This window comes from Malania oleifera, chromosome 3, assembly GCF_029873635.1.
Source record: "Malania oleifera isolate guangnan ecotype guangnan chromosome 3, ASM2987363v1, whole genome shotgun sequence".
NCBI classification, from domain to species: domain Eukaryota; kingdom Viridiplantae; phylum Streptophyta; class Magnoliopsida; order Santalales; family Ximeniaceae; genus Malania; species Malania oleifera.
The window spans coordinates 29,448,004-29,472,790 of NC_080419.1; the positions used below are offsets into that span (position 1 = coordinate 29,448,004).

At 37.1% G+C, this 24,787-nt stretch overlaps 2 protein-coding genes across 2 annotated transcripts; both read right to left on the reverse strand.

Annotated features, from left to right (window-relative positions):
* Window positions 1-1,868: 1,868 nt before the first annotated feature.
* Window positions 1,869-18,682, reverse strand: LOC131151821 (FIP1[III]-like protein). The gene is made up of 9 exons (XM_058103243.1): window positions 17,989-18,682; window positions 16,834-17,051; window positions 16,485-16,611; window positions 16,210-16,278; window positions 15,967-16,095; window positions 15,715-15,816; window positions 15,116-15,330; window positions 10,744-12,589; window positions 1,869-3,137 (listed from the first exon to the last, which is right to left on the reverse strand). The coding sequence occupies exons 1-9, from the start codon at window positions 18,496-18,498 to the stop codon at window positions 2,553-2,555; spliced, it is 3,801 nt and encodes a 1,266-aa protein (XP_057959226.1). The 5' UTR covers window positions 18,499-18,682; the 3' UTR covers window positions 1,869-2,552.
* Window positions 18,683-21,279: 2,597 nt separating this feature from the next.
* Window positions 21,280-24,424, reverse strand: LOC131151822 (receptor-like protein kinase ANXUR2). Its single transcript, XM_058103244.1, has one exon. It carries the CDS (start codon window positions 24,111-24,113, stop codon window positions 21,525-21,527), a length of 2,589 nt encoding a protein of 862 aa, XP_057959227.1. The 5' UTR covers window positions 24,114-24,424; the 3' UTR covers window positions 21,280-21,524.
* Between the last annotated feature and the right edge of the window lie 363 nt (window positions 24,425-24,787).

Here is a 24,787-nt window from a genome sequence, read left to right on the forward strand (position 1 = left end):
AACTCTCATTTATTAAAATATTTTTTTTTTTTTAAAACAATATGTTCTTCTGGGCATTTGAAAAAATTGCCAATGCCAAAAATTTTTTTAATTGGTCAAAATAAATATCAATTTGACTTATTATCTTAACATGTCTAATTAATTTCAGTCCAATATTTAACTAAGGACCTAACTAGTAAATATGATTATCTAGCTCATCAGTCCAAGTCCTATATATATAGACGCATGTGAAGACAAGAAAACTTCTAGGATTTCATTTAAGCTTAATTTCTCTAGTGAATAGTCTTTATGATTTTGAAAGGCCCCAAAAATAAATAACAAAAATTAGAGAGGAGATACACATCAACCCATCATTCGCTCTTCTTCGATAATTCCAGTGATCGTAAATCATTCAAATTCTCAATCATGCTTGTGCGATCTATTCTTTGAAGAAACATTCATTGTTTGTAATCAAGCTTGCACCCACAAAGACTCAATATGAATTCATCTTCCAATAAATCACTAATTTCGTCATCGAAAGATCCACTACTATCTTGTTTCAAAATTCAGAAACACGCTTTTAGAACTCTTGAGTACTTTTAAGAAGATCAAATAAGAGAATACTTTTAATTTGTCCTTTATAAAAATGTACTAACTCTTTATATAACAAAAATTTTAAATATTTGTACAAAATTCTTTTGTCTTAATTTTAAGGCACAAAATTTTCCGTTACTGTATTATCTTTAAAAAATTTTAACCCGTCTCTTGTAATGCTACAATAAATATGTGTTGTTCTTTTAAATACTGACTAGCCTTAATTGAAATAATAAAAAGATCAAAATAATTTCTCTGAAAAAACATTAACTCAAATTAATGGAAACATTAAAGAGAAATGTAAAATAAATTAATTATATATTTATTAATATATTCCTTTGCATAACTAGTTAATTAATTGAGCAGGTCTAAGCTTATTTTTTACTCATCAATTTACAAACAAGTCAACACGATTCCAACTCGTACTCATTAACAATCTAATCTTAATCTCAATAACCCATTTTGTCACCCCTACTCGCTAAAAATGCAAGTATTTTGATAAAAAAATTTATTTAAAAAATAAAGGAAAAAGAAAAGAGCATTAGCTAAAAAGAAATTGGTAAATGAGCAATGAAAAAAAATGATTTATAACTTTTACAACAAAATCCCCATTAAGAAAAGCAGTAGGAAAGATGCATAAAAAATCGGCTCCTATATGTATCACAAATTGAAAATTTAATATTCTTACGAATGGATTAGTTTTATTTAGTTACAATCAATTATATAAAAAATTATATTATTATTATTATTATAAAGAAAATAATAATGTGAAATATTTTGCAAGTCCATAATAACAAATAAACAAGGAATAACTATTTTCAAATTTCATTATGACGATGCCTAGTATTTTCTTATTACATATTGAATTAATTAAAAATATATAAAAAAATAATCATTCCGCTAATTCCCAAAATTTAAACTATATCTCATCTTGTTTGATTTACATGATCTCCCCAATAAACACAACTTTCTTAAAATATTTTTTTTAAAAAAAATGTGAAGACTTTAAAAAACCCTTAGATTTAGTTGCTATTGGATCAAAGCAGAACCTTAGAAAGCTGGATATCCAATGTAAATAAAAACTATTTTCATCAGCTAGTTCCATATAACTGCACAGAAAAAAGAAAAAACAAAAAACAAAAACAAAAAAGCAAAAGCGCAACCACCACGCACCCCCCCCCCCCCCCCCCCCCCCCCTCCCCAAACCCTTTGTAGTATGAAGTACAAGTAGCTGCAAGTTCTCAAGGAAATGTTTCCAAAACTGTCATGCTTTGGCCGCTTAAAAACCTGCCATGTAGGTATAAACTCCCACAACTTCATATCCAAAAACATCATTCCATCTGAGGCCACAATCCAAAACAAATTCAAATCCAAAAACATCATTCTAGATCTAGGGTTTCCTTTTCTTTTTTTTTTCCCCTGTAGTAATGTGCAAGTAACTGCAAGTTTGACAGAAGGAAATATATTTTCAGAAGAATAATTCATGCTTTGGCTGCATAAAAACGTGCCATGTATGAATACATTTCCAGTGAATCCTCAAACATGATGGGAGTAATAACATGAACTTGAGCAGTTTCACCACCCACGATATCACAGCACTAAATGTTCTTATTGGGCGAAAAAGCAAACCGATCTAAGGAACTTCCATTGTGCTGATTTTTTATAGCCTTGGTAAAATCAGTAACAGTATTACGAACACCATCAGTAGGGGCAGGAACAACCAATATCGAGTCATGAATGTTCGCCTACGTCATACCAGCCCCACACAATTTTATTACAAACGAATAGCTGAACACTGGAAAACAACCCTCCCTCCATTTTCCTGGAGAGGGAAAAAAATGTTCGACCAGCTCCCTTCACCATCAATTTTGGACTTGGGTTTCCACCATTGTGGCTCGTATTGAATCCAAGTTGCTCCATTGAAGATCCAAAGAGCAAATGCATCTAATATGGAGTGAAGCATAGTAATTCAGGGAATTCTAGCTACCACCCCACCGCCTTTTTCGTGCAGGCCTTTGCTGCTTATTTTCGGCTGGTTCAACTACTGGATCAACTTGAGGCATGGAACCCTTGTCTGGCACCTTTTTGGCCGCGATGGGATCCTTAAAGCGCTCCCTTCTTTTTTCCATCTTTGCTAGCACATCCAGAATACGGCGGTTGTCAATTCCTCGAACAACCTTGTCCGCATTTCCAGCACTTTCACTATGCATCATGTTCTTTTTAACACTACTGGTCTGGGATGCAGTTTCAAAACAGCATTTCTTTTCAAAGAGAAAACCGGTATCTGATTCTTTTAATATATGAACAACCCTGTCTGGTCCTTCCGGTACTATCTGACCCTCCTCAATGTCCAAAGCATCATTGTGCTCAGAAACAGTAAATTTATCAAGCCATTTCTCACCATTCTGGTCATTTCCAATTTCAGTGATGCTGGGTTCGGCTGTCGTGCCCGTGCGAGATTTATCAAAATCCTTGATAGCCTGCTCCCTATCATTCTTGCTTTCAACTTTTTGAAGCTTGCCACAGCACATTACACTTTCAGGTTTGAAGCACCTCCCAGAGGACTGCAGATTGCATCGCCACAAAGAAATGTCACATTATAGCAACAAAGGAGAAATTAAACTTATCATCAGGAAAAAATAAACAGGTTCAAGAAAACATAACATGCAGTAGATGAATTATGAAGAAAAAACTGATCGCATCAATTAAAAAGTGTAATAAACCATTCAAGGTGTGTTGGTGATGCAGGGGCAGCATCAATGTTCCGCAGCCATGGGAGAGTTATAAGAAACAGAAGAGAGGAAGGGAAAGGCAGGAGAGGAGGTAACAGGGTGGAACTGGCATTCAATTCCAATTCAAATTCAACAATAACTGCTTATAACGTGCTTCACACACTATTTATAAGAAAGCTTCTAAACACGTGTCACACATACCCCTAAAACTATACTGGATTATAAACATACATGATCCTAACATAAGCAAATCACACACATAAACAACAAAACACATTTGGGTTTTGGACCCAATAAACCACTTACCCTATTCTTTGACCATAGGCCTCCAAATTGGGTCAAAATGATCCATCCAAATACCCGCTACCCATCCTACACCAGTCGGCTTATAAATATTTCCAAGAATGGCCAGGATATCCAAAATATTGCATAAATAAGCACCTTTTTTAAGATGCCTCAAGCTATCTTATTGCACGGTTAGGATGAACAAAATACTTTAGTGAAATTGTCATGTTGCAGTATATGTCAACCAATTAGCCATGGCTAGAGCACAGGGATGATCAATTTACCTTTTTAAGTCTTAAATAAGATAAAATTGATTTCTGAACTAGGATCTTGAATAGAGTACAAGATTAGGATCCTATCATCAGTTCAATAACTAAGCCACAAACTCTAGGAAAGGACACCAATCTAATTGTTTGGAAGAGTGAACTCTTTCCGTCCTTCAATCGAAAAATTTCTATCCCCACCCCCTAAAACAACAACAATAATAATAAATCCTATATGACTACATGAGCAGGTTTGTTGAAATCAGAACTAAAAAATCCATTAGATAACTGTTTACACTACCAATCTCAAACAAAAGGGAATGAGTTGCTTTCTATATCTGTGGGAAACTACCTGCCATGGACTCATCTCAATTTCTAACCAAATAGCTTAACACTGTCAGAGACTCTTCACATACAAATATCAAGATTCCAGGTCCATCCCTTTCCTTGGGGGTAGTCACCCCAGTACAAGAGAAAAACAAAGAGCTTTTGAAACTCATCATCACAATAATAGTATTTAAACCAAGCACTCTTTACAAAGTCAACTGAGGAAACAAAGTTGCTACAGCAAGAGCCATTCATCCAAAAATACAAAATAGACAGCTACTTCTGTTTCACTATTTTCAATGGATCTTCAACTCCTATGAAGCTCTAGCTTTTAGCGTCCCTCACTCCAAAAAATTTTAAGCACTGCTTGATGAATAGCAACTCAACAGATCCTGATCTCTATTTTCTTTTCTTGCGGAAGGACCTCCTCCAGGGCTGTGGCTCTAACCCCATCTCCATCTGCCACGACCCATTTAACTCCAAGAATAGCATAAACCAGAAGCCTCGTCTTCTCCCCTTCCATTCACCCCTTTATCTAACAGTGCCTTCATGAGACAAAAGCAATCCTCCAGTCTTTCCCCTCTCCCAATTTCTATTGGTGCACAAGTCCCATCTCATTTGATCTCCCTCCTTGGCATAACAGTTAATTACAAATCCATCTTGGGTAAAGGGCAACATAAAAAGCCTTGGAAATTGGCTTTATAGGGGGGTCTTGCCATACCAGACATCTTGCCAAAATATACACTCAAAGGACTGCCCTCACCAAGTCTCCTGTTAACCCAAACCACCCATTCATTATGTCTTTCCCCACATTTAGCTCCTATCACTTTCAACTATAAATTGAACTTGAGAAATCTCCAAACCTTTGCCAAGAATAGCCTTTGTTCACACCTGCAGATCTGAAACTCCCAAATCTCCCATTGGACAAGCGAAGTTCCACATCTTGCCAAATGGTAACTGAAAGTGTCATCTACGCTAGAGGGATAGTGTATAAGGGTACTAGTGTATGATTGGGCGCCCTGCAGATGCACCAAAAACTATAGCTACTAGCGACATTGTCAATCCCCCATATTACAGCAACCCAAGCACCACACTTCAACTGTGACTTGAGCAATACCCTGCCACAAAGATCGATTGCTGCCACAGCTAGACAAACAGATTGAAAATAAACAAAACGTAAATTAGTAATAAATTGGACAATATATTTTTACTTAAAATCATCTTTTGACACATTGAAAGTAACTGCCCTTTAAAACCTGCCAGAATTTTCTCAAAATTTTCAATCATTGGATCTTGATCACTTTGATTTCTCACCAAAAAAAAAATACCTCCCACCATAATGCATGCACTCTTTCAAAAACTCAAATGCCACCTTCTAGTGGGAACTATGTTAATCTCCAAAGCTTTCCTGATAAAATTCTCATTCTTGAGGGAAAACCATCCTCCTCTTAAGTGGAATTATTGAACTACCTATATTAAAGGATAAGGAAACTTAGAAGCTTTTTTTTCTGGCTCAACCGAGACTTTATGAAAATAAAACAAAAAACAAACTACTTCTGTCCCTCCATATCCTGAAGTATCCAGAAAATATCACAAATGATAGGTTGAGTTGACCAGTTCCCTGAAACCAAAAATTGAAGGACCATTTGGAACCTTAGAATACTGTGGTGAAGATAAAATTTAAAGGACTTTGAATATTGAATTCATAAAAAGATCAAACAATGAAACTAGCAAATCAAGAAATAAGGAATTCTTGTTCTGAACTGTTGGTAAACAAATTGGCAAGGATTTGAATGCTATCCTTCATATAAATGATAGAAGATCCGCGCATGAGATCCTATCTCCCTTCCATCCATACTCTCCCAAACGATAAGGAAAGAAATTAAAAAAAAAAAAAAAAAAAACAAACAAACAAAGAGCACATAGAAAAAGTAATATCAATAGAAATAAAATCTAGCCAACCATATTTAGAATTTTTCCTCAATCTAAAGAATCACCATATAAAATTGCAAAACTACTAGGGACAATAATTGCTCATTTAAGAAATTATACGGCATGCAAACATCATATAGGAAGTCTCCGAATGTTTAAATGCAAGAAAAGGGAACATTTTCCCTGAAATTTCTTTATTTTTAATAGTAGGTCATACAGAAGTCAATGACAACCCAAAAAAGAGTAAAAAGAAACATTTGAATGAATAAAATTTGGGGGAAAAATTAGATGCAACAATGTATCATGCATCATATTGCTCGTCTCTTAGGTAAATCATTGGCCATAAGTGATTAATGAAGGAAATATAAATTCATAATTCAAAAGGGACAAATCATTTAAAACAATAAGCCTTACAGAAAGGGAAATATAATATGATTTCTATGTGGCATGATATGATACTTTTTTTAGAAGAAGAGGAGCAGGAGGAGGAGGAGGTGGAGGAAGAAGAAGATGAAGAAGATGTTGATGATGATGATGATGATGATGATGATGAAGACAGACAGAGGAGGAGGAGGTTGTGGTGAAGGGAGAGAAGAGGGGAACACAGAAGGAATGAAACCTCAGGAAAATTAAAGAAAAAAGAAAAGAAAAAAAAAACAACATTACATCCATGGCATCAAAATATGATCATTAAAAAATTGAAGAAATCATTTTCTAGGTAAGATGCTACAGTTCCAACCATAGTTTGCTGGACTGAGTACATTCTCTACTAAGGCAGATGATTCCCACACAGCATACATGGCAGACATGTCTGTAATAACATACAATGATAAGGAGAATAACAACTTTTCTTCTGCATCAAGGATATACGTTTCACCAATATTTGAACACTCACCAGTTAGGGGCATCGAACCATGCTGAAATTGAATAATCAAGAACTACAGAATAGAGAAATTCATCAGAATTTTGTGATCAGCATCAAGCTCCATTACAACCAAAAACTTGTGGTCATTTATGCTCAAAAAATTCAAATTAGACTACTACTTCAATTTTAGAAAGAGACATGAATTTGCTTTACGTCCAGAAGCAAAAACATTCTACAACTAAAATATTATTTTACCAGAATATAAAGTTTCAAAAAGTTCAACCAAAAACATATGAAAACAGCTCATAAATTAAGAGAGAAAAACTCTTACCCTTAACCATTTCCAGACAAAATATATGCTTTCAATGCAAACCAAACGATTTGAACCCTAATAACTTACAATTGAGAATCATGAAACGAATCCAAAATTTTAACTACAAAATTTGATGTACTGTTTTGACTTCTCAAAGTTTCAAAATCTGTAAACATGAAGATAATTATATTGAGGAGTCACTGGTGTTTCAGCCAAACCTACAGCAAAGGAAGTGAAATTCTTCCCAGACTACATAATTCACTGTATTCTGCATTCTTCAATTCCCAATTTATTCACTGTTTCCAAGATCGATCCAGGGATCAATTTTAACTAATTGAAAATTTAAAAAATAAAATTAAAATAAACAGGCATCCCATTATCCCATCAGAATAATAGGGTGTCATAACCATACAATAAAAACTTAAGAAATTGTATAAAAAACTTCATGGAAAAGGTTTTGTTACCTGCAAAATTAACAAGCATTGATGCCCTATGTTTCTCAGTAATTTGATACTATAACCGGAATAAGTCCCTAGGAGCCCAAAAACATCAGATACACACTGATAGCCCACTCTCACAATAATATGAAGCCGAACAACATATGGTAAAGGTTCATATATTTTTAATACCCAATATTTTTTCAATTACAGATCTGTTTCAGGAATGTACCAAATACCTATGAACTTGTACCACACCCCAAAACAAAGGGGGACTGAAATCTAAAAGAAACTAAAAAATAAAGCAGTCAACTTAAAACAATTTACCTTAAGATGATTAATAAATGCTTCACATAATCTACTCTTATAAAGAACACCAAGACTAGTTGATTCTGTCTAATAAAGTAAAAAAAAATTCATACTAAATACTGGCTTTAAGAACAGAAAGAGCCTTGCTTCTGTTCTAAGGTGTAACATTGGGAGGAATGTACCAAATACCTATGAACTTGTACCACACCCCAAAACAAAGGGGGACTGAAATCTAAAAGAAACTAAAAAATAACGCAGTCAACTTAAAACAATTTACATTAAGATGATTAATAAATGCTTCACAGAATCTACTCTTATAAAGAACAGCAAGACTAGTTGATTCTGTCTAATAAAGTAAAAAAAAATTCATACTAATACTGGCTTTAAGAACAGAAAGAGCCTTGCTTCTGTTCTAAGGTGTAACATTGGGAGGCTCCCAGCTCAACACTTGGGAGTGGCACTGGTCCTCTTTTAAATCCAAAGATGTGGGATGGGGTTGTGTAATGGTTTGAGTGAAAGTTGGCTGTTTGGAAAGAGCACCATCTCTCCAAAGAGGGAAGATCGCCCTCATGAAGAGTATCTTGATCAATCTCTACTTATTTTTGGCTAGACAGGCAACTGGTGGTTCCCTAAAGAGGTTATAATATTACTTGTGGAACTGGCCTTTGGAAAGAAATCTTGAGAGAAAGCTGCAATCCTCAAAGTAATAGGTTCCAGAGTGGAAATGGCAATCGCACAAGATTTTGATTGGATATGTGGTGTGGGAGTGAGGCTCTGAAAGATACTTAACCAGCCTTATATAATATTGCCACAAATAAATTTGAGTTAGTTACAGGTGTCCTGGTTAAAGGGGAAGAAGGAGCCGCATGTCAGAAGACCAGGAAATGACAGAGCTGAAGGATATAACAACTCTAATGGATATATGATCTCAGACCAGACAGAGGCAACTAGGTGAGGATATAATGAAGTGGAGAGTAGGCAAAAAAAATTACGCCTTTTCAAAGTTAAACCATTTCACAGCCTCACCAATGAGAGAACTGAGACCTTTTTCCCTTAGAAGGTTGTGTGGAGAGCAGTGGTAGCCAGGAAAGTGTCTTTTTTTCAGTTGGGAAGCAGCATGGGTGCGAAGTATATGGAACATCTTTGCTCCTCCGCATCTTGAAAACCTGGGAGTCGTGGGGGCTCCTGTGGCAGTAGTTTAGAGCTCAGTGGGTCTCATCAATATCAGAACATTATGGATCTAGAAAGCTAGCGACATTGAAAGTGGCTAGGGGGAAATCATGGAAAATGACACCTCTATATGCCTGTTCTGGTGCTTATAAAGGGAGCATAAAAGAAGAGATTTCAGGAGATAGGAAGTCTCTGTACATAAATTGAAGGATATATTGGTGTACATTCTTTTTGTGCCAGGACTCTGGAAGTGTTATGCCAGACATAATTGGGCAGTTGAATTTGTTTAGTCCTGTCAGGTTCAGCTATTACCTGTTTTTGTACATGGGTTGACGCCAATTTGTTGCATAGTGATACATTTCATTACAATTTTTAAAAAATAAAATAAAATAAAATTTAACAGGCATGATGAAATAGAAACATTAAAGACACTGAAGCTATATAGTTATGTAACCGTTGAAAATGATGATTATTTAAGACACCCTGCAGCTCAGGGAAAAAAATTAAGCACTTGAGATGGCCAGAGAGACAGAATGGTGCGCTGTTGCAAATTAAGGAAAACATTTAAGTACTTGTGTTGGGGCTGCGAGAAATGTATTCAGGGCAGAAAAAAAATGCAATTATAAAAACAAACCAAACACTCACCAAGAACAGCTTCAGTTCATAAAATTCATCAAATAAGTTCAGCTCAAACAATTCATCAACAAAGAAGGATTTAGCCATAACTGGCAAAAATGATATCTAGGAAATCTACATTCCAAATTATATGCTTGCTTTTTTCACAATTACTCTTCTAGAATTTAAGATGACTATATTATCAATTGTGCTTTCAGTTTCTCTCTGTGTTTCCATAATATTTGCATAGTTGGAGATAGGATACTGAGTTGGTTAAATGGTAATACCCCACAGAGAGAGAGAGAAATAATAAATACATTAGGATAAGTTCAGCATAGGCCCCAACTGAGGACATACTGGGGGAAAGCTGTATAAGATATGGTCTGCAAATTGCAATAGAGGCCATCGCTTGCATCAGAAAGGAGCATAAAACGATGATGCATGGGAACACATTAGAAAGGATACACGAGCCTAAAAGAATGTAGTCTGAAGCAATGAGACAAAAAGACAACCTAATCTCAGACAACATGCTCAGAGTTTGAGCGTTTCAATCAACACATTCAGATCCTGAGCAAAAGGCAGCAGGTTGGAAAGTGAAAGAACAACCATTAGAAGGTAGTTTTTAAAGACCAAAAAGACATTTGAAAAAATTACACAGTTTAGAACGATGAACCTGGGCAGCTGGTGTCACTAATCTGAATGGCCATTATTGACACTCAAGCATGAGAAGCCATAATAAAAAAGGCCTCACAAAGAAGGTTACATGGAAAAATAAAGCACATTCAAAATATGAGATTCCAGAACTACCAACGCAGTCGTATAAGATTAACAAAATAAGAGAAGATTCACTCAACATAAGTGGAACACTCATATATACAGGTACAGTGGTACAAGGTTTTAACCTCAGTTTCCCCAACTTTACCTTTCCTTCCCCAACAACCAAGTCAACTGAACTCCTGCACCTCAAGACTGTCTGCTCAAGCTTACCTCTACGAACAATATTAGAACTTCTATTACTACAGTTACGACTACGTCCTTCACTTGTCATTTTGCATCTATGCCGATCAAATTGCCTGTCGGCAGTAAGCATTCCATCATAGGTAGATTCATGTTTGCCATGAATCCTTTCATGTCTAGAAATTCTTTCATAGTAAAATGGTTCCTCCTCGGCAAACAATTCATCATCTTGATGCCTACAGATCAATTGATCCTCACTCCAGTGCAATACTTTAGATTGAAAGTCGTATCTTCTTTTCCCAAAATGAACCTGATCATCAGGATAAATGATACCATCTTCATTCTCATAAGAGTCATTATGACTACCAAAACAGCCACTGTCTCTGCATCTTTCAGCACATATGTGTCTTCTACGTCTCCCATATCTTTCAGGTAGTCTTGTGTCATACAAATCATTTCTAGGGGATATATCATGCCATCTAGCTCCACTTGCAGAATGAGGCTCCCTGAAAGATCGAGAGGACATGGATTGATAATCACTGTGCCGCCAGTATTCGTCCCCAAATTCCAAGAATATTGAATCATCCAAATCCAAAGAGGAAATGCTGCCACATCTTTCCCTTCTGCCAAAGTTTTCTCTCTCAGCAAATGCCAGATGCCTTCCATATTTTTCATCAATTAAATCCCTTTCCTTTTCAATGTATGATTTACCATATTTTTCTTGCACGAAATCGTCTGCATGCTTGCACTCAAACAATCGATCATCATTACTACTTCTTTTCCTAAACTGATGGTAATCACTTTTCTTTCTCCATCGAGTGCCCCTCTCTCTGTCTGTGTAGGAGCACTGCTTTGAAATTACCTGCCTGGACTCCTGATAAGTATGATGGTCCATGTCCTCATTAGCTGTTCCTCTTTCATGATGATACCAATCCCCTTCCATTATTCTTTTGTCCACTCTAGTGATTCTTTCTTCAAGAAAGTATTCACTTTCATCCCATCTCCTTCCAAAGTATTGACCTGTCTCATCTCTAAAGTTCAGATGACCTTTCCTACGATTTTTTTTTGTATAAGCACTTTGAACATGATTGTCAGAAAACCTCTGACAACAAGAATGGGGGCCAGATTCTACTTCCCAGTGATTTGAGATATCTTCTCTATCATAAGAACCCAAATCACGCAGTGCTTCCTTCCGTCTCCTACCACCAACTGATGAGAGATGCCTATTATCATCATATAGGCCCTCCATATCAGAGATGGGAGAGTCATCATAATTATTGGTGTTGAACTTCAACTCAGCCAAGCGATGCAATCTTCTACTGCGACTCTCTCGTTCCTCCTGACTGAATTTTTTGTATCTCAAAGAATCTACATAATCACCAGTTTTCATATGGACTCCTTTGCTTTTAAAATCCTTAGTGAGATAGTAGTCAGATGAAACTGAATCCTGCAGATCAATAACAGAATTGGAAGATGGCCTTTCTATAGAATTCCGAGTATCTTCAGGATCAGCATGAACACAATGCTCAGATGCATCAGACTGACTTCCAAGATTAGATGAACAGGGGCTCTGTTGAATCTCATCACCAAGTGAAGATTCTGTTTCCATTATGCATGAATTTGTGTTGCATGTAGCTCGCGCAACCTCTTCCTTCATGCTATTTAGTGTTTCCACCACCTCAGCATTTCCATCTGAAGTGTGCAAATTCTTATTTTGACAGTGACGGCATTCTGCATCAAATATTTGGTCATTTCCACAGTTACCAGATTCCTCAGCCACTATGTTTGATGCAGCTGCTGACTGGGAGCACCTAATCATAACAAAGGAAACAAATTCTCAGATCAAATTCATAAGCTAGCACAAATAATAATAATAATAATAAAAATAATAATAAAATAATAAATCCATCATGATCAATAAATCTTTGCATCAAAACAGCAAAATTTTGGAAAGCGAATCAGCACCAAAGAACAACTATAGCCATCAGAATGTCTGTGCCCAACCAAAAGAGGTAGCATACAAAGAGCAGAGATGTTTCACAAACTAGTGTTCATTCAAAAGGAGTTGTCCATCTGCACAACTACTAGAATCAGGCAGGCAACAATATCCCCAATAACATTCTGCAGGAAAATGGGTCAACACAAGTCCAACTCAAAAAACCTAAACCTAGCCCGCTCATATGTTCCTTACAATAGAACCGATGGATCATCCATTGCATGTTGAAGTGGTTTACTTTACAATTATAAACAACCAAGCAACGCGCAAATACCAATGGCATCTCATTCCCATGTTTGTTTGGGCACAGGTATCCTATGTGGCAGGCATTTTAACATTTCTAGGAATGAAAATTCCCACAAAACATGTGCATCTCATTCCCATCCTACTCCCTCATGGCAAAGGTTCATGAGAATCCCATTCCTATGGTTTTGGTGAGTTGAAAAACAATGCCCCTATAATCTAGTATAATTACATTCTATTATTATATTTAAAATAATGATTATTAATAAAATAAGTAATATTATTGTCGTGTAATAATAATATTATTTAATTTATTAATATTTAGACACTATATTACCTCAATTATTTCAGCTAATTGGATTATTTAAGTGTTGATTTTTTAAAAAAATGAAAAATTTATGATTGTTGAGAATTTTACAACATGAATTTAGTTTAGTACATATTCTTAGTAATTCATTGAGTTGAAAATATAATTATTCTTCATATATTGGGTATGCACATGCCAAGGGTATACATCTTCTTGAGATGTCTGCTAGAATTCTCATGTTTAATCAAACATTGACATGGGAATGTTGTGTACATTCCTGAGAATCTTACAATGTAAATCAAACAAAAATATTCCCACAAGGCTGGCATCCCATTCTTGGGAATTAGATTTCCAGAATGTCATTCCATGGGAGTATTTTTTATACCGCAAACCAAAAGCTCTCAAGGATACATGATCCATCTCAAGGATACATGATCCATCCATTGAACATATAACATTCATTCATGGGAGTATTTTTTACATGGGAATGTTGTGTACATTCTTGAGAATCTTACAACGTAAATCAAACAAAAATATTCCCACAAGGCTGGCATCCCATTCTTGGGAATTAGATTTCCAGAATGTCATTCCATAGGAGTATTTTTTATGCCGCAAACCAAACGCACTCTCAAGGATACATGATCCATCCATTGAACATATAACATTCATTCATAAGCATTAGGTATAGCACAAAAACCAGGTACAAAGCCCAAGAACAATTAAAGTGTGCATTTGATGCACGTCCAAGCACACAACCAGGGGGAGAGAAAGAAAGGGAGAGAGAGACTATGTGCTCCAGTATGCTATAGAAAGTAATTTATCACCTTGTGACAAAAAGGAATTAGTAGGCGGTATCTAATGCAGTCATGCAGACATTTCAAAAGAGTGAAGTAGAGCTAACTTTCCACATGCTTATACAGAACCAGAAGGAAAAATATAAATAAATAAATACTCTAAGAGAAGTAATTAAGCAATAATATAATAAAAGCACAAGGTCGGCATGCATATTAGATGTAGTGCATGCAAACAAGCATATTCCATTCATTAATTCATAAGATGTATATTATCGAAGTATAAATTTAATTACATTCGCCATAATTCATAAAACATACTCATAAAAAATTCTAATTCCTAAGCACCCATTTGGTTCAGGATCCAAAAAAGAGTTTTTGTATTACTGTTTTTGAAAATGAAAACAAGGGATTGTGTCATGCGTTTTTTATACTCAAAAACATTTTTGGTTAGTTGTTTTTGAAATTGTTTCCAGAAATGAAAATTGTGGAATTGCATTTGATTAAGGTTGACCTAAGTGGCAATTTGTTGATAAAATAAAAATAATAAATATTATTATCATTAAAAAGTGGGCTATAACTATACCTTGTATTTTCATTGTATCCAGAAAATTGTATCCAAAAACATGGAAAAGGCCTCAAATTGTTTCCTGAAAACCTGTATCTTTTCAGGGTGCTTTTGGGCACATTTTCTGAAACAGTTTTTCAAACTCTCAAATGTGGATTTTGTTGTTCTTTGTATCCCACATTTTTGAAAACCTTAACCAAACGGGCCCTAATATTCCCAAGTTGCTGAATCCACGAGAACACAACCCATGTAAGATTTTGATAGCAACATCCTTGCAAAAGCATAATCTGAAGATATGGACATGGCCCAACAACTATGCACAAATTTCAATATAAAGTAATCCTAGATTCTGCAGATGTTCAGTACACCTTTAAGACACAACAAAAGGAACACATAAGAAAAATTTTCACAAATATCAAATATGATGCAAACCTTTTGAGAACAGCCCAATCTAATCTGTCCACATTTCTGTCTGGAGATTCTGCCGACGGTCCTTTGGCATTTGCACTACCAAAGCGCTGTATGTCCATATCATCATCCATGTCAAAATCCTCATATTCAGATGATTCATGCACAGTGCCATCCCTGTGGCCACCTTCCCCCTTTTGAGAACCACAGGAATTCTCCATGGTATCCTGCACTGCAATCTGCCCCCATCCAAAACCAAAACATTAAATAATGAAGCAAGAAAATAGCTAACTGCTGTTTATACATGTTAGTAAAAGCTTAAGCTATTAGGTTGTGGGCTAACAATGTCTATCAAGCTTTAACACTCCCCCACAAGTGCAGCCCAACAGCACGTGGAAAGATAAATACACAATAAATACACCGATTACTGAGAACAAATAATTTTTTAAACATCACACGATAAACGCAGGCAAGGAGACTAGAACCAAAGGCCTCCTAGTAACCTGCTCTAATACCATGCTAGATTACCACTTTACCTAAAAGCTTAAGCTATTAGGTTGTGGGCTAGCAATGTATATCAAGCTTCAAAAATACACTATAATATAGTCAATGCAAATGCCTACCTGTATAACAACATCAGAATCCCGATTCCGCGGGCGCCTTACATCCATAGATGGTAGGCGCTCGCAGGAGCTGCCTTCAACCTGAATGGCTCTGCCTTTTGGCTGAAACAATCAAGAGTTACAAACATAAAAACTTAAAACAACTCACTTAGAGATGACGACGGATATGAGATAACCAAAATCAAACAAATTTAGAATATTATATATGAGATGCAGGAGAAAAAAAAAATCAGTTCCTTGACGCGGACATACCAGTCTCAGCTGCCTCACTTCCTTGTCGTCATATTTTGACCCAGGAGGAGCTGCCTGCCTAACATGAGCAATCTCACCTGCCACAGCTTCTCGATGTATTTTCTCATTCTCAAATCCAGCTTTGTAAGCCTATTCAACATAAACATATTATTTTGTAAAATTTAGACACCCTAAAAGCGTTCTATAAGGTGTTGACGTCGCTTAAAAGATGAAGAGTATTGACAATAATTTTCAACAATCAACCTGAGTGGTTTTTGAAGATTCATGGACTGGGATCCTGGTCCGCAAGGTTGTTTGCTGCCGTGTTTGTTCCTGGTACATGACTCAGAATAAGGTAGGTTTCTATTTTGTAACCTTTCAACTCCCTCTCTCCCCTCCCTGCTCCCCCTCTCCCTCCCCCTCTCTCTCTCCCTCTGCATGTGGGTGGGTGTGTTCATGAGCCAGAAGACCAAACCTAGGACACAAGTGATGAGAACAAGTGAGCAACAACAGAAACAGGAAACAGTATTATTATATACCAGATAATTACAATAACTTTTCCAACTTTCCTCGTCAAAACCAAAATTGAAGAAGTCTGTTATATCCACTCCAGGATTCCTCCAGGGCTTCTGCTCAAATGAGTTAATATCTACATCTAGTATAGTCCTGCAACAATAGGATGTGCATTAATTAAGATCATCAGGGAATTTCAGATATTATTAAAATGAGAAATTTAAAAACCTGCACCTGTGAACCCCACCCCCACCATCACTATATGATGGTTGTCCATTTAATAATGACTAAAATTTTAAGGTGTAGAGAACTTAACATGCGCTGCTCTTAAATAAACTAGCTTTGTGTTCAATCAAAATCGCAACATGTGCCCACCTATACCATGGGAGTGAGAAACCGTATCCACTTTGAGCTAAACCTGGAACGGCTTTGGAAGAGAGATGGGCCCCGTGACCTGAACCTAAGCCCTTCTGTTGATTGCATCTATTATCTTCCCAATCAATTCTAGCAAACAACGGAGAGGATGAAGCCAACCCAGCAGTCCCGCTGGCTTTTGCAACATTTGAGCATGCAGCTGCATGATGTCGTATGTACTACACAAGAGCACCATAATCATAAACCGTAATAAGGATTCATTGAGTCAAAGAACTTGTATTTTAATTAGTATATCATCAATCAAAGTAAGGAATCGCAAGAAAAGCCCGCATAACCATGATTCATATGGATAAGGGCACAAATGCCCTGCCAACATAAAAATGCCCAAAAATATCTGCAAACTGAAACTATAGGGCTTGTTCAGAAGCCCTATTAGAATTGAGTGACCCCATTGAGTGTACGCAGCCTCCAAATTAGATGCCAATCAACTTGAACAGGGTTATGGCAGAAAATAGAAACATCTTGCACATGGGATCAGGGTCATTCAAATTCTAGCGAAAGTACCAAACATCTAAACACGTCTTTTTTTATTAAATACAATGATTCAAATCCCAAGATGGATGTTTAGGAACAGAAGTACACACTTCATCCTAGAAAGGACAGGAGAAATGCTGGTGAAAACCTTTCTCAGACAAATGAAAATTAAGTTCCTGATTCATTCCAGTCTTTCAAGTATTTATCATGTGCATAGGCAGTTGAATTGTGCACTTGATTTGTTTTGCTTGAGTTTGAAAAAATATTAGTGAGTCCTGCATTTTTCGCTTCCGAGCTCAAGCTGTATGGACTTTGAATGATGACCAGGATGGTTGCTTAGATTCTGGTGTCTTTCTTAATAACAGTCCATTTAGCAAAACATAGAAGATAACCAAGCATTAAGATGCATTTTCCAACATACAAACTATGGCAATAGCTTGATTCTTGATTCTGGATTCTTCCCCTATTTGCCTTTTATTTTCAAAAAATAGATTGGCTCTTCCTATAATAAACAGAACTTATGAATCTTTTTTCTAATTTTTCTGTCAAATACCAAAATACATAGCTGTCCTGTCACTTCGATAAACAAAGAAACAGAAGAATATTTACAATTGACACTACCTTGTACTGCGAATGATGATATGTACCCTTTAGTCCATTTCCTCTCTCACCACTATGACTTGCATTCGCCTGCTCCAATCCAACAACAAGACCACCATCCCCATCCTCCTCGTCACTCCCTCCGCTCCTCACGCTCGCTCCGCCGTTGATGGAAAACATCCCGCAATCCTCGTCATTCAAAACTATATTCAAATCGTCCTCACTATCACTTCCGTCCACTTCCAAGCTCGAAGCTTTTTTATTTTGACTCGGCCCATCATCATCGGACCAAACCGGCTCGTCTCTGGTCGACTTGACATTCTTCAAACCCAAACCCTCGGCGGAGCAAGCTCTCTTGGCGACACTATCATTGCCACTATCACTACTGTTATTATTAGTATCATTATTACCATCATCATCTTCCCGTTCTATGTACAGTCGAGTGAAATCTGCCACGCCATTGACGGCAGAAGCTGCTTGTGCTTCAACATCAGCGTAGATGTCGCCAAAATCGTCGCCAATGTCCTCCATCTCGTTCAGAATCCTCAAGCCAGAATAAGGCAATTGGAGCTCCGGCTAGAAAACCTCCATAGGAAAAATAAATAAATAAATTTAAGAGCCACTCGGGCTCTGTTAGGTTTCTGCTACTGCATATGAGATGGCTCAAAAACCCTAGACTGATAAACCCTAGTGAGACAGAGAGATGTCAGCGTGTGGTGGGCTGAGGCTAAGATCTTTTGGGTGAAGCCATCTAGTCGGGGGATCGTGACCGTTGGATCCGTCAATGGCGGGGTCTATATATTACATACGGTTGGATTTGGACCCCTATCGTTTACGTTGCTGCGGGCACGAGAGTCGAAAATGGGCCTGTGCCCTAACTCCTGACATTTTGAATCTGTTAGATTGGGCCATTGGGCCCATATCATTTTCTTTGCGTGAATGTGGATTTTCGAACCTAAATTTTTATTTTTAAATTTGGAAAAGTTTCACAATTTCATATAAAACATCGAAATTTCTGCTATTAAAAACTTATCTTTAAAAATTTAAATCTTTATCCAAAATTTTATTTTATGTTCTCTTATCATATACTCGTTTTATGATTAGATTATTTGAGTATTTAAAAAATAAATAACTTATTTTACCCTTGTTTATAATTTATGAAAAAATTTAAACTATGTAAATTATATTTCTCATTTTATGATTCAAGAAAATAGTTGTGGGATCAGATAATATGAGTGAGTGTTTGAGTTTGTAAAAACGCCTCAATTTTCTTACATGTGTGCAACTTAGCATCTCATTATTATGAGTTACATAATCTTGACCTACTAGTTCAACAAATTAGAGTTTGAAAATGAAGTGTAATTTTCGTGATAGCTTAGGGACCATTGGTGCAGTTAAAAGGTATACAAGTATTCCAAATTAAAATTAAGCTATATTTTGTACAATTATTCTATATATATATATATAGTTTTATAAGTGCACTATCCTTTCTCTATGTAATCCACGACTTTCATCCATCCTAAATGGAATCAAATCTTCATTTCTTTTACTCGGTGCCCTTCAATTAAAGAATATAATTGAGCAAAAAGAAGTCAATAGGCTAGCGTAAGATTGATTTCTTGTTCAGGAATCCATTTAGGCAGGGTGCCCTTGGGTTCAATAACCAACTATACCGTTTTTCCCATAGTTAAGGAATTTATTCACTCTAATAGTAGGAAGGGATTTTTTATTTTTACTTGTACAAATTGTGTTTTAAACTTTTCCATGACAACTATGCTATATGATATGGGCTCGTGATGACATGGACCCACGTGATAGGGCACCAATGGGTGCAGGTGTGTGGATCCCCCGTGTCATCACGACCTACTTCACCGAACTTTTTCTTTTTTATAACAAACAATGCTCTAAATTTTTCAAGAATGTCACTCCAAAAATATACTCACTCTACTCTTTCGTATATTTAAAATACAATTTAAAGAGAGATACATTTAATCCATCTATGCTAAATATACGAAAAAGTAGAGTGAGTATATTTTTGGAGTGACATTCTTGAAAAATTTAGAGCATTGTTTGTTATAAAAAAAAAAAAGTTGGGTGAAGCAAGCCGTGATGACACGGGGGATCCACACACCTGCACCCATTGGTGCCCTACCAGGTGGGCCCATGTCATCACAAGCCCATATCATATAGCATAGTTGTCATGGAAAAGTTCAAAACACAATTTGTACAAGTAAAAATAAAAAATCCCTTCCTACTATTAGAGTGAATAAATTCCTCAACTCCGGGAAAAACGATAAAAGTTGTTATTGAACCTAAGGGGACCCCACCTAAATGGATTCTTGAACAAGAAATCAATCTTACGCTAGCCTATTGACTTATTTTTACTCAATTCCATTCTTTAATTGAAGGGCACCGACTAAAAAAAATGAAGATTTGATTCCATTTAGGATGGATGAAAGTCGTGGATTACATAGAGAAAGGATATACATATATATATACATATATATATGTATGTATGTTTAGAATAATTGTACAAAATATAGCTTCATTTTAATTTGAAATACTTGTATAACAATTTGGGAAATGATGTTACCTTTTAACTGCTTCAATGGTCCCTAAGCTATCACGAAAATTACACTTCGTTTTCAAACTCTAATTTGTCGAACTAGTAGGTCAAGATTATGTAACTCATAATAATGAGGTGCTAAATTGCACACACGTAAGAAAATTGAGACGTTTTTGCAAACTCAACATGATTAGGAGGTCAATCTAGTGAAAAATCTTAATGTTTGCAAACTCAAATTGAGGTATTTTCGACATATGCTTTTGGCAGTTTTCTATTGATTAAGTGTGATTAGATGTCGGGCTACTAAAAATCTTAATTTTTGTTAGATGTGTGCACTTTAAGGTCAATAATGCTATAATAGGTTGTATGTGTAGGTGAGATAATGAATGCAACAAATTAAAATTCAAGAACCAGAATCACAGTTATCGTTAAACTTATAATGGATGAAATATATACATTTTTCATGACTAGACAAGCCTAAAATTATAATACAAGACTCATCTTAAATTATAAAGAGAATATTTTTCTCTTTTTGGGATGCACGTATCTCTCAGCTTCCCCCAAAATGCAGTGTAAGAGATGTCCAAAGTGATTGTATCAGCTAAAAAACCGATGATGCAGAAAATCAGTCTTTGTTAGATGAGTTAAAACTCCAAGCTAATATCCGAGACAAAATGAGAATTCGTAGCTATAAAAAAATCGGACAAAATGGAATTGAATTTGTCACCTCGTTTCTTCATATTCTCTAGTCAAATTTCCATTCCATTTTATTCCACATAAACCAGTGTTAAAAGGAAAACAGCTGAAGTGGGGATCCTGAAAATGCACATTTCATAACGAGTCAGCAGGCAGACCTTAAGGCCTTTACAGTATCGGTTTCAAATACTTTCATTAGCCTCTTCTCTCTGCAAGGCCAAGGAGAAAGAGAAACAGAAGGATGCATGGTATTCGCTTTCCAAAAAAAACAACAACTACAATAGAAGTCTCAATCCTATCTCCCTTTGAAATCCACTAGCTGGGAAAATGCTGCACTTGTATTTACATCATCGGTTTCCTCGCTCGCTGTACTCTCCTCTTCAATGGTTAGCATAGTTCTATGCATAGTGTAATCAGCATTCACCTTATCTTCTGGAATCATGACCTCTCCATCAGGGTTTTTGTGCAACCGGAGCACAAACTCGAGATTCCACAGCACATCTCCCATTGAAGGGCGATCAATTCCATGCTCAGACAAGCACTTCTCAGCTGTCTCAGCGAATTTATTCAGGCACTTGGGATTGATCTTTCCCCGGAGATGCGGATCTATAATTTCCTCTAGAACTCCCATCCTCTGGCATTGACGCGCCCAATCTGCAAGGCTAACTTGTTCTTTTGGAAGGCTAGGATCAAGAGCTGGTCTTGCACACAAGACTTCAAAGAGGACTACCCCAAAAGAGTAAACATCAGACTTTTCTGTCAATTGCTGCCTTCGGAAGTACTCGGGATCCAAGTACCCAAAGCTTCCCTTCACTACTGTACTTACATGCGTTTGGTCGAGATTGGGACCCGTTTTTGAGAGCCCAAAATCAGAAACCTTTGCCACCCAATTCTCATCCAAAAGTATGTTTGTAGTTTTTACATCCCTGTGAATGATGGTGTACTTGGCACCAGTGTGAAGGTAGTGAAGTCCCCTTGCAGCACCAATACAAATTTCCAACCTTTGCTTCCATGACAAATGAGACATGTTGCTCTTGCAGAGGTGCTCTCTTAGAGTCCCATTGCCCATGAAATCATAAACCAGGATCATCTCACCATTTTCTTCACAGCACCCAATCAGAGACACCAAATGCCTATGTCTTAGCTTTGAAAGCATGTCAATCTCAGTCTGGAATTCATTAACACCTTGTTCCGAGCATGGGTTTGATCTTTTAATGGCCACTTTGGTCCCTCTGTCCACAATGCCTTTATAGACCTTCCCAAATCCTCCAACCCCAATTACCTGTGACTCATCGAAGTTTTTCGTACCTTGTTTTATTTCTGCCAAGGTAAAATGCCTACACATGACTGCAGCTTGAGACGAAAGGCTCCTACCTACATCACTTCTTCCGCAGATTGTTGATTTGCAAGCCGATGTTTGGGAGTTACCGTAGAGTGGCAGCCAACTCGCTGCACATTCAGACCCATCAGCAATTTTCTTCCTGCGGTGGATGAAAATGCAGATAGCAGCAACCAAAACCAAACCAGCTATCCCGGCTGCAATGCCACTGATCAGTTTGGATTGATTATTGGACTCTGATGGAGCAAATGCCTTTTTTTCATCAGACACTGCCTTAAGAAGCATGGGAGAAGGAACTGGGTTTGGGCCGGCCAAGTTCCTAGCCGCATCATTCAGCTTAAATATCTCCAGCCCATTAAGGATTGCATCGTAGTACTCTGGCTTCATCGATACAGAAGGGTGCAAGGCCACCCATAGCTCTTCATTGCCAGGCCCATCGCTTGTGTGCGTGGCAAAATCCTTGTACACAGGCACTCCTTTCGATCCCGACCACGCAATCACATCAGCAGCTGCCTGCGCTGTCTGATTGTTGATATAGATATCAAATGCTCTCTGGTTGACCTTGGTGAGTTGGAAATCACAAAAATGGAACCTAACAAGGTAAGTGAAATTTGCATCAACTTGAAACACCCAAGTGAGATTATAGTTCTCATTAACTTTTGCATTAGGACCCATCGATCTAGCTGTGCTATAGACATCAATCGGGGCAATGTACCCTGGTACGCCAGAAGGGTATCTAATTGTGACATTCTTAGCAGCCTGAGAGGTAACCCCAAAGGCTGCACCAAACAAGTAAGGCGAATCATCGTACCATGTCCGGGTAAGCCCAGAATCATTATTTGGAGGAATGTATTTCCCACCAATATTCAACCTAAACATAGTCTGCAGTGAGGAGTCATTGACATCCACGGACTGGTCGGAGAAACCAACCAAAGGTGCTGATTCAAACACATCTGCAGGCACTGAAACCATCTCAATGCCATTGACAAAAGCATATGATCCCTTTTGTTTTGATGAGGGGGTGAATGTGAGAATAAGAGAACCAGATTGACTGGGCTTCAAGGAGAATTCTCTAATTATGTAGGCCTGTGTGAGAGCTTGGGCCGTAATGGAAGCACTGAAATTGTTAAGGAGCGTAAACTCCCCTGCGGTTACTGAGAAGTATGCCTCCAAAGGATCTAAACTGCTGTAAGAAGATGGGTAGAAATGAAGCCTCACCCAGTGGTGCTTCTCTGGAGAAACAGAGAACTTGTAGGTGCATTCAGATGTGAAAACTCTGGCAGACATGTAAGGGACCGAAGAAGGCAGCGATGGGTCTTGAGATTCGGCTGTGGCCGACATCGAATTGCAGGAGGAGGTGAGGTACTCGGAATCCGGAACCCATTTCCTGCCATTGGCATCTGTTTTGCTGCTTGAATCGCCACAGGCGAGGATGAACAAATCAGTGTTCGACCGGGGACTGCTTCTGCCACTTACTACATACAAGAACTTACAAGAGAAAGAGAAGAACATTAAAGAAAACAAAACGTGGGAATTGGAGCTCATAGCTGATTGAGAAATCCCGTCTGAGGAAATTGAGAGAAAGGACCAAAACTGAGAGAAAGAAATGAATGAACAAGAAGAAAATGATCACTTCTGTGGCTTATTGCATTGGATCAAGACTCTGATCATGTCCCACATGAAAGCTGCAGTAAGAAAATAAATTTTCTCTCGTGGGATGGCTTTGATCATTCATTTTCTTTGTCTTTTGTTTTAATTGTCAATTTTTTATTCTCTTTCCTTCTTCACACGCAGATTGGAGGTGAGGATGGTGGAAGTTGGTTAGAGAAGAATGAGGAGAGGAAGTAAACGTAAAAAATGCTAATGGTTTTTTTTGCTGAGTATTGATTAGTTCTGACTGAAACGATAGGGCTGCCTTTAAAGATGGCACCTTCCATGGCCGTTTCTTCAGGTGAATGTTCAATGTCTCCTCATTTTGAGCGGGCCATATTGGACAAGAGATTTGTGAAGTTTTGTTTTTGAATGGAGAAACAAACAATGAGGAAAAGGAAAAGATATATCCGAAGAAAATCATTTTCCTATGTTTTGGGTATGATTGTGAGAAAGAAAATACAATAATGATTTTGAGTATTATTAATATTCGATTTTTAAAAAAAAAATTATTGTATGAGTAGTTTTTTTTTTTTTTTCATAGGATTTGTTATGTGGTGAAAATATAA